The sequence below is a fragment of the Crocuta crocuta genome, unplaced genomic scaffold (genome assembly GCF_008692635.1).
Source record: "Crocuta crocuta isolate KB4526 unplaced genomic scaffold, BGI_CrCroc_1.0 scaffold44, whole genome shotgun sequence".
NCBI classification, from domain to species: Eukaryota; Metazoa; Chordata; class Mammalia; order Carnivora; family Hyaenidae; genus Crocuta; species Crocuta crocuta.
In genome coordinates this window covers 7992996-8003981 of record NW_027530179.1, presented here as the reverse complement: position 1 = coordinate 8003981, position 10986 = coordinate 7992996, and the positions used below count along the sequence as shown (strand labels likewise).

General features: G+C 51.1%; 1 protein-coding gene across 1 annotated transcript in view; it reads right to left on the bottom strand.

The window, feature by feature from the left end:
* LRFN2 (leucine rich repeat and fibronectin type III domain containing 2) overlaps positions 1-10091 on the bottom strand; it is a 41212-nt gene extending 31121 nt beyond the window's left edge. The window contains exon 1 of the mRNA XM_077764808.1: positions 8689-10091. Within this exon, the coding sequence (XP_077620934.1) occupies positions 8689-10091 (1403 nt within the window). The remainder of the gene's footprint in view (positions 1-8688) is intronic.
* Positions 10092-10986: the final 895 nt, after the last annotated feature.

Genomic DNA, 10986 nt, shown 5'->3' with positions numbered 1-10986 from the left:
TCTCTCTCTCTCTCTCTCTCTCTCTCTCTCTCTCTCTCTCACTGTCTCCCCACCTCTCCCCTGCTTGCATGCTCTATGTCTCTCTAAAATAAAAATAAAATAAATTTTTAAAAAGGGAGATGTGATAGCTATAGCTTCAGCAGCCGTTTTTGCACCATGAGGTGACCTTAGGGACAGAAACCATGTGTTGAGGATGACAGAGCAGAAAGCTAGAAGGAGCTGGGTCCCTGGTAGCCATGCTACCCATAAGACCAGACATAAACTCTCTTCTATTGGACTTCTTTTACACAAGAGACATATAAACCCTAATGAGTTTAAGTCATGGTTTTCTTTTCATCCTAATTGCCACCCCAGACTCCTGATTCCAGACTCGTTTTTCTCTGGGATGCCTCTAGCAACTAAGTTACTCCACAGTGGCTCATCTGGTGAGGGATAGAACCCAGAAATCCTCATCTTGCCTTTATTTTCTGCTCGCTGGTCCTAGGTGGCTATTTCTGAATGGGACCCAAGGTTCTTACCGACACTCTTGTCATTTTCCCTCAACCCTTCTAGGTCTTGAAAATGTGGGGGGAATGGGGCACCTGGGTGGCTCAGTAGGTTAAGCATTCGACTCTGGCTCAGGTCATGATCTCACAGCTTCGAGCCCCACATCAGGCTCTGTGCTGACAGCTCAGAGCCTGGAGCTTGCTTCAGATTCTGTGTCTCCCTCTCTCTCTGTCTCTCCTCTGCTCATACCCTGTCTCTCTCTCTCAAAAATAAAAATAAACATTTTTTTTAAAGTGTGGGGGGACCAACTAAGCTGAAAGAAACAATTCCAACAGACTCCCATTGAGTTACCCCATCCTTCCCAGAAAGAGAAGTTACAGGTGGTACTCGTCAGCCCGTCTATAGTCTTAACCAAAACTCATGTGCTATTAGTGAGACGTGCCCCACAGCATGGTACCTAGTCCCATGGTGCCTAGGACAAGAAAGGAGACCACATTTCTAGTCTATTTTTTTGCCACCTTGAGAAATCTACTCAATTCCTTTGACAATTTGTTTCAGTATCTATAAAACGAGCATGATATTTGTCCTGTCCATCCCTCCCTTGTGGATGTGGAGTTTCAAAAATTTAATAGTGTGAATGAAGTTTAGAAAACTATAAAATACAAGGCGGGCTGGTTTTGAGAGCTGCTGGGGAACTTCCCCCGACCCATCCACCCCTGTTTCTTCCTTTACACCTTTTTCTTCTTTCGCCTGTGGGAGCTCGATCAAAACTTTCAGTAGAAGCTGGGTATCTGGGAAAGCGGATGAGTCAAAGAATCTCCCTCTATCCAGGGAGGGGAGTAGACCTGGGCTCCCTCTCTGGGTAGGGAACACTTGTCCTTACCAGTTTCTCCCCCTATCCACAAGGTCTCAGCTTCATTAGTAAATTTCCCTCCATCCTGTGGTGAAGATGGCTGTATTTTCATGGGGAGGGAACAGACCTCCATTCAAGTGTTGGTTGATAAGATCCTGATGGGGTGGGACCTGATAGAATCGGCCCTCTTCTCCTTTGCCTGGATGGAAGGCAGAACACCAATAGATGCCCCCCAGCCCCAGCCCCAGCACTGCAAAACTCAGTAGGATGGCACAGTCTCCCCAGGACGGGGGTGTGGGGTCATGTCTGACATTCATGGAAGAAGACGGCATGGAAAGGGGGGTGCTGCAGATGGAGCGGGGTTGGGGCATTGAATGGCTGCTTTCTTGCCCCAGCTTTGGTGTCTCTCTTCCCATCATTCCCTGCTCGCCTTCCATGTTGATGACCATGGACGGCATAATAAACAGCAGGGAGGCACGGCTGCGTCCTGGCTCATTCCACACTGTGCTTTGGAAGCAGGCTCGCTGTTCCCCTGGCCCTCCTGGGGACGGTTCCAACATCATGCCTGGTGACAGATGTTCTTGATGACTCTTGGAGACAAGTGTTTGTGAATGTCACTTGGGCTGATAATGACACGCAGGGCACTTAACTTTCCGTGTCATATTGGGGATGAGGCTGAGCTGGGATGGGCTGCTGCCTTCTCTGGCGGGAAGGGGGTCTCCCCTCTTTCCAACTCCTCTCCTACCACCCTGCCTCTCCCTCTTGCGACCTTTCCTGGCTCTGACACTGTCCTCGTTACTGTTGGCCACTCCTGAAAGGGCAGGCCCTGGGGCAGACAGATGGGAGAGTCGCGTTCCCCAGCCACATGGGAAACAAGCCAGGCCACTGAGGGGGTTGGCCGTGTGTACGCAGCAAACACAAAATGCCTTGGGAGGTCAGTGGGAGCTAATTATCTGATAAAAGAGCAAGACCCTATCTCATAGTCAAATTCAAATTCTGAGTTACCCGTGTTTTGGGATTACCCACGGCTTCTCCCCCTTCCTGGTATGTGGAATAGAACCTGATGTCTTCAGCCATTGCTCACAGTCTCCAGGGCTTCTGTGGGCCCTTGGGGTGGGTCAGTGGTGACCCATTGATGACATGTGGCCAGTTCTTGTTGGATAGTCTGAGTCTCTGCCCAAGTGCCTATCTGTGACTGCAGGCCCTGGGGCTTAAACCCCTATGATAGAGGACACCCTGACCCTGGGAGGTAAGATGCCATAGTGGCCCCAACTGGCAAAAGCAGGTGTGTGTAGCAAGAGTGATAACCATACTGCCTCAATCATGGGATTATAGAGATCCTTTTTAAAAAAAAAATTTTTTTTAAATGTTTACTCATTTTTTGAGAGAGAGAGAGACAGAGCACTAGTAGGGGAGGGGCAGAGAGAGAGACACACACAGAATCTGAAGCAGGCTCCAGGCTCTGAACTGTCAGCACAGAGCCTAATATGGGACTTGAACTCGAACCATGAGATCACAACCTGAGCTGAAGTCAAACGTTTAACCAACATAGCCACCCAGGTGCCTGTAAGCCACCCAGACACCCCTATAGAGATCTTAAACAGAGTCATAGACCATCAGGATTGAGGTCATTTAAGTCAAATATTTCCATATTCGCCTGAAGTCGGGCTGCCCACCCAGTGTCCCTGGCATGAAATCAACAACGTTCTGATTGAACCTTTCTGGCATGGGCAGCTCGCTGCTTTGTGGCAGCTTTTACGTTCTCGTCTATTGGGAAGCTCTGATGTTCATTTCCATTCTGTTCAGTTCACTGAAGGTTGATTCAGTAGCTGCGGTGGGCCAGGAGTTACTAGGAGCTGGGGGGCGGGGGGGGGGCGGTATGGTACAGAGACAAGTACACATGAAATGCACATGCTAGAGAGGAAGGATACAATACCAAATTTCACAGCCAGATGGAGAGTAATGAGAGAGGCACATCAAGCTGTTGCTTTTGGGCTTTTTTCTTGTAATGGGCTGATGCCTACCTTTATAAGTGTGTGTGCGTGTGTGTGCGTGTGTTTTCCGATCTTCTACTCCTGAGTTCTTTGAATAAGTTCAGGGAGCTATGGCTTCTTTTCTAAGTCCTCTCATCTCCAAGGTAACTTTCCTCCATCTCACACGAGATTCTAGGATCCCACTCTCATCAGTTGAGCCCTGGACACATTGCAGTTGGTAAAATGACCCTTAAGATTGCTCCATCCTGTGCCAAACATTCTACATCTCTGCTCTGACATGTGAATGATTCCGTGGTTAGAATTGTAATCTCCCCCAGGCTGAGCGTTTTCCTTCTGTTAACACGCTCAAAAACCATAGGCATCTTAGCGGCTCCATCACTTTGGGGCCATAATGTCCCTGAGAGCAACTAAAACTCCAGAGCGCGTGCCACACAGAGTTCCAGTTGGGCTAGATTTTCCCCACCTTGTGCTTGTTCAGTTGAATCCTTGAACCAAAGGGAAGACACATTTTCTGCGTCGTCATCCATGACAAGAGGGGAATGTACCAAGGAATGAAATGGGGGAAGAAATTGAGGCAGAAGGTAGAGGCTTTGTTGCATGTTCACATCAATTTATCAGTCAGTCTGGTTATTTGATCAGTTTCAAGCCCATTTCACCACCATGTGTGTCTCCATTTTGTCCCAAACACAGTGTGAGATTTTGTCAAATGTCCTATAAAATTGTGAGAAGCTTTGTTTACGGTAGTGAGTCATAGCCAATGGAAGCTCCTAGGACATTTTCCAAGGACACTCAGCACCCCAGAGATTCGGCTCCTCTTCCCTGTGGGGCTGCACTGGGGTGCGGTCCAGCAGAGAACTGCCCGTGCAAGGAGGTCAACCAAGGAGCGCACCCTCGGGAATGGCTTGGAGGCATGCGGGTCTGAGGCTGCGGGTCCCCAGTATCTCCTGAAGACACATCAATAATTAGGCAGGATTTTCCCCTGTGAATCCATGCTGGGGCCTGGCAATCAGCATTCTTTTCTGAGGGCTTGCCGCCATCTGTTGTGAAATCCTTTCTAGAACTTGGCAGGGACTCCGTGCCCAGCCTAGCATCCTATGATTTACGCGGTCTATTCTTGGAAAAGCGGAATATCCGCCCTTTTCCCATCTGAGGCACTTCTCTTTCTGTCCATGCTGCCTCAGGACCACTCTCGCAGTTTGGGTACCTCGTCTAGTGTTCCTTTAGTCTAGATGTGGCCCTCAAGGCCTGAGAACCAGCACTCATGTTCTTTGCTTCCTTCTCCAGAGTATAGGGCTCTTTCTGCCCAGATGGCTGGGATCCCAATTCTGTCTCTGCTATTTACCCCTGTGAAACACCTTGGGCAAGTTTCTTATATGCAAAGTGGAATAATTGTAGCTCTCACCTCCCAGGGATCATGAAGACTAAATGAGCTGGTGCACATATAGCCCTTAGAATACAGTGCACAGCGTAAGTAAGCTCGTAGCCCAGATTCGTGCTGTTGCTGCTGCTGTTCTTGCTGGGGAGGGTGGGGGCAAATCCCAAATGGCCAGCCTGGCCTGCAGCCTCTGGTCCAATCTTCCTGCAACTTCCTTCCCCACCAGCAGGCTGTCATTTCTCCTTCTTGCTGGGAACAGGGCTTAGAAAGCCCTGTTCGACTGTCTTTAGCTCTCTCCACATGGCGCCTGCTCCTCCTCATCTTCGGATATAGGCCTTTCTTCCCTTCTTTTGTATACTTTCCGGTGCCCATCAGAGGCCACTGTGCAGCCACTGGTGTCTTTTCTTTCTTATGGGGACAGTTCATTTTCTAAAAATTCAGTTTCCTTCCTGGAGTCCCCTTCTTTCTCTCAAGCCAGAGTCGCTGTGAGGATGCCGGGCGGCGTAACTCCAGAACGGGCCTCTGTTCAAGTCAGTCCTGCTTCTTTCTGGCCACATGAGCCTGGGAGAGTTTCCTAATTCTCTGTGCCCTTTCTGCATCTCAGTGTGCCTGGGGAGCCCCCCAATGTGACACCGCCTGTAAAGCCACGTGTCAGACACAGAGTGGGCAGACAGCGGTGGTGATCATCTGACTACAGACTCACTCAACCTTTTGTCTCCAATTTTGGAAATCTGTCTTGTTACAAACTGAAGTGTGTATCCGGCCCTCACCATCTTTTTCCTCCCCCAAGAGTGGCAGACAAGCTAATGGTCTTCCTCTTACCATTACTATTACTTTCACTAACAAGGACAATGACGCGTGTACCTTGAACACCTACTATGTGCACACACTATCTGGAAAGCTTTCCAAGCTCTGTCTCCTCCTCCCATCCCCGTGATTGTGCTCAGAGGAAGTCAGCAATTTTTGTTGTTGTTTTTATTCCAAGTCTTCTTTCTTTTTTTTTTTTTTAATGATTATTTATTTTTAAGAAAGAGAGAGAGAATGAAGGCAGGGAGGGGCAGAAAGAGGGAGACAGAGCTCTGAAGCCCTGAGCAGAGAGCCTGATGCAGGGCTCCAACTCCCGAACCATGAGATCATGACCTGAGCCAACCGACTGGACCTCCCAGGTGCCCTTCCAAGGTTTCTGATGCTTTTATTTTACTTATTTTTATGAATTTAGTGTCTCCGGGTTCTCAATCACCAAATGCAAGCAGTTTGAACTCGTATCTTGAGTGACTGCAGGAGCAGAGCCCCAACCCCACCCGTGCCCCTGCCTGGGTTTCTGGGGTCCCCAGGGAGGGGACACGATAGGGGCATGCTGCCTGAGCAACCCCGGGCCTGTGCCGGACTCAGAGCCGGTAGCCTTTCACCTTGACACTTTCCTTCAAAGTCAAGACCATATAATAAATTCACCAGTGAAGAAATGTACTTATTTTCCAAAGGTCAACCTCACAAGTTATCAAGAGATGCAAATTAAAACAAGTTCCATTTCTTACTCATAAAATTGGCAAAGATGAAAGTAATTATATATTCAATCGTTGGTGAGGGTGTGGTTGAAATGGGCGCTGTCCCCTTCCACTGGGGAGGGGGTCGATAAATATTTACATGCGATGTGTAAAGATTAGAATTTACTCATGACACTAGTCATTCAGCCCCAAGAAAAATATACGGAGCACAGCACCGAAGCTGCACAAATATATTTCTGTACAAAGAGCCATCACAACACTGCTTCTCATGCTGCAAATGGGAAACCTAAATGTTAGTTAAAGAAATTGTGGTATAGGCAAATGAAAAATATTTTTACTAAGCAAGTAGAATGGTGGGTGCAAAGAATTAAGAAGTACAAACCAGACTGACCATAAATCTTGTTTTGAATTGAAATAAAAACATAGAGAGAGAAAACTGGTTAACTGTAGGTGGTGAGACTACAGGCAACTCTTATTTCTCTTTGTCATTGTCTTTATTTTTCAAATTTACTACAGATGATTACTTTTGTAATTAGAAAATTACATGTGTGTGTTGTCAGGCTTAACGATATATCTATAGATCTCTCTATATGTGCTCACATGTATATATTTAATAGGATCTAATGCTGCCTTCTGCACATCCTGAGGGGAGGTGCTGTCCAGACCAGCCAAGCATGGGCCAGTCAGAGATTCAGCAACTGAGATGGGGCCAGAAGAAATCCCAGTGCTCTTGACCTCTCCTGCACCTGGACCTTGGGTGTCTATGAAGCCTCTGGGCTTCGTATTCCCTTCTCAGAATAATCATTTTAAATGCATGCGACGAGGGGCGCCTGGGTGGCTTAGTCGGTTAAGCGTCCGACTTTCGCTTAGGTCATGATCTCGCAGTTCGTGGGTTCGAGCCCCGCGTCGGGCTCTGTGCTGACTGCCAGCTCAGAGCCTGGAGCCTGTTTCAGCCTGTGACTCCCTCTCTCTCTGACCCTCCCCTGCTCACGCTGTCTCTCTCTCTCTCCTAAAAATAAATAAAACATTAAAAAAAAAATGCATGCGACGAAACACACAGGCTTTCAGGAGAAACCAGGCATTCATTGGGCAGTGAGATTCTAGGCCATGTGCTTCTCATAACGCAAACCGGGGACTCATCTGCGGTAAGAGCCAGGATCCTCTGGCCTCGATCTGTCCCTCTGTAAACTCCTCCCTCCCTCCCTCCCTCTGAATGACTGAGGGGGGATTCAAGGGCAGCTTTTTAGTCTTAACCTCCCTTTCTACCAACCCCAGGAAGTGACCCCCTTGATCCTCACTGTAAACTTACAAGGTCAATTTCATTGTCTCCATTTCCAGTTATAGGAGCTCATGCCCAGAGATGTCAACACAGGCCGGCCAGATGGCCCCCCCTCTAATAGCCAGGGGGGCCCCGTGACCTGCTCTTACCAATCTGAGCTCATCCAGGGCTTCGGTGCAACCAACTGGGAGAGGGGCAGAGGGAAGCTACCCTCCCTCTAGGGCTGCTCAGACTGCACGGGGCAGGGTGGAGTCAAACCAGAAGAAAATGGAACTTAGGGAAGGTAAGAAACTCTGGGAATACAGGATGTTGGTGGGGGCCTTCGATCTAGCTGAGCCCAAAGCAGCTTCCCAACTGGTACATTACCTGAGGCAAACACACAACCTCTCCCTTCCCCCTATTCCTTTTTTCAGCCGGTTTGAATTGGGTTCGATCACCTGCCATCAAATATCCAGCCTAAGTCAGGTATGACTTCTCTCCATTTTCCAGATAAGGAAAACTGAGGCAGGCCAGGAGAATTAAATGAGCAGCAAATGGCAGGGCCAAAATGGGAATTCTACTCCTTCTGACCTCAAAGCCTCAATTAGGCATGACTGCATTCCAGTCCAGGTGAAGGCCAGATGCACTCCTCCTTGGAGGAGTCAGATCCTTTGGCCAAGAGCTCCCCTCCTTGTTCTTGGGTGTCCTCCACCCGGGGCTCAAAACCCAGAAAGTTCAGGGGTGCCTGGGTGGCTCAGTTGGTTGGGCATCCGACTTCAGCTCAGGTCATGATCTTGCAGTTTGTGGGTTCGAGCCCCGTGTGGGGCTCTGTGCTGCCAGCTCAGAGCCTGGAGCCTGCTTCAGATTCTGTGTCTCCCTCTCTCTCTGCCCCTCCCCTATTCATGCTCTGTTTCTCTCTGTCTCAATAATAAAACCCAGAAAGTTCAGAGGCTCACAGCCACATGCCCACCTACCACAGCCACGCCCCGGGAGGCTTGGTCCTTCTGACATCTCTTGGGGATGCCCATGGGGGTCCCTTTCTTCCTAAACATGGAAGTAGTGGAAGTTCTTTCGATGGCCTCTTACCTGCACAGAGGACGAAGTTTACCCCAAGCACCCCACAGTCACCTCTGGGGAGAAGGGGCGTAGGCGGGAACCGTTCAGCACGCGCCCCATCACCCCCTCCCTCCCTGCCTTTGCCGCGGCCCCAGGCTCACCTGTAAATCAGTACCTCATCGTCGGAGCAGTTGTACTGCAGCTGGTACATCTTCACGCGCGGCGCCGACTTGCTCACCGACCACTTGACCAGGGCCGAGGTGGTAGTCACATCCGACACCAGCACAGCCCGCTCCGGGGGGCTTTTGGGGGGCTCCCCGCCTCCGCTGCCTCCGCCTCCCCCGCGGCCCGTCTTGCTGGAGCCGGTGATGTCCGAGAGGCGGGACTTGGGGGGCGCCGTGCGGCTGGTGCTGTTGCTGAGGTGCGGCAGCTGGACGATGGAGACCTCCACCGTGGCTGTGGCCTCCCCGGCCGCGTTGGCGGCGATGCAGGTGAAAGCACCGCTGTCCTGGGACGTGGTGATGAGGATGTCCAGGGTGCCGTTGTCGTACACGGCGGTCCGCGAGGAGTTCCCCACCAGGCGGTCATCGGGGGCCACCCAGTGGATGAGGGGCCCGGGGTCCCCGATGGCCTTGCACTTGAGCGTGGCCGCCTGGCCCTCCAGGACCAGCAGCTTGTGCGTGTGCTGGGTGATGAGAGGCGGCTCGCACACAAACTCCTCCTCGCGCACGTGCCAGAAGTAGCGGCCCTTGAGGCCGCCGGGGGAGCCACAGGTCTCCAGGTCGTCGTCCCGCTGGAGCCTCCGCAGCCAGAGCAGCTCGCAGTTGCAGTGCAGCGGGTTCCCCCCGAAACTAAAGGACAAGGGCGGAGCAAAAGGCGTGGCGGTCAGGGCAGAAGCTTGGGAGCGCGCGAAGATGGGGTCCGGGGGCAGCTTCTGCAGCCGGTTGGAGGTGAGGTCGAGGCGAGCCAGTTTCTGCAGGTCGGCGAACGTGCCCTCGGCGATGTGGTCTAGCAGGTTGTGGTCCAGGCTCAGCTGGTGGAGGTTGACCATGCGCCGCACGGAGCCCCAGGGCAGGCCGTGCAGGTTGTTGTAGGAGAGGTCCAGGTCCTCCAGCGTCAGCAGGAAGTCCTCGAAGGCCGCGTCTGCGATGCCGCCCAGCTGGTTGTTGTTGACGATGAGGTGTTGCAGGTTGACCAGGCCGCGCAGCGTGTCCTCCCCGAGGCTGGGCAGCCGGTTGCTGTCCAAGTGCAAGGAGCGGAGGCTCTCGAGGTCCAGGAAGGAGAAGGGCTGGATGTGGCTGATGGTGTTCCTGGACAGGGTCAGGTCCACCAGCCCCGTCATGTTGGCGAAGTCCTGGCGGCCGATGTGGATGATGAAGTTGCCACCCAGACGCAGCTCCACCGTCCGCCGGTCGATGTCGGGGGGCACGAAGAGCAGCCCCTTGGAAGGGCAGAGGGTCCCTAGTGACTCAGACAGGTTCTGGCAGACACAGTACTTGGGGCAGGCGTCGACCACGGCAAACGCCATGCCAAACGCCAGCAGGCCACCAAGCAGGGTCTCCATGATCTGGTCACTCAGGCCGTGGCGCCTGGAAGAGAGGGACGCAAGGTCAGGGTCAAGAGCCGCTTCCCAATGCTCCATCAGAGCTTCATTTGTCACCGCAACCCCTGCCTTAGGGGGGCAGCAGAGAAGAGAATGGTCTCTGCTGGTGGGAGGTCTAATCTCTTCTACCAACTAATCCCTTTCATACAGTTCTACTCTCCTCCCCTTAGTTCTTATCACCTTCTAACAGGCTATTTAACTTACTTACTAATTATATTTATGGACTATTTCCTATCTCCCCCATGAGAATGTCAGCTCCACAGGGGAAGATTACTTTGATCTGTTTTGTTAATTGCTGTATCCCACACATCGAGCACAGTGCCTGGAACACAGTAGATGCTCCATAAATGTGTGGAATGAATGGAGAGACAATTCCATACCAGTGGTTCATCTAATAATCATCAGATTTGAGAATGTGTTATGTATGTATCTTGAAGCAGTTTTACCTTCTTAATTGGTTTAGACTTGGCATTCCTTAGGAACAAGGACATGGACAAGGAGAGAGCTGGCCCCTGCAGATGCCAGGGTTATTGGGGAACTGGTTTAGGTTAAGTATCACCACGGAGAGTACACACAGTGGACGAATCTTTGGGAAGAGCAGGGGGTGGGGGGTGAGATGGGAAGCAAAGGCAAGAACTTCTTTTTCTAAGCATCCTAGTATGCAATGGGTCCTCTGCCCAGAACTTCATGTACATCATCTCATTTGGGCTTTGGGAACACCCTTCACAAGGAAGGGCATATCTGTGTAGATAGATGAAGACTTGTCTACTGCTGAACAGCCTCCTCCAGGTGTTCACTCAAAAGTCACCTTCCCTCCCGAGGCCCCATCCTGACTTGCACATCCCTTTTCCATACT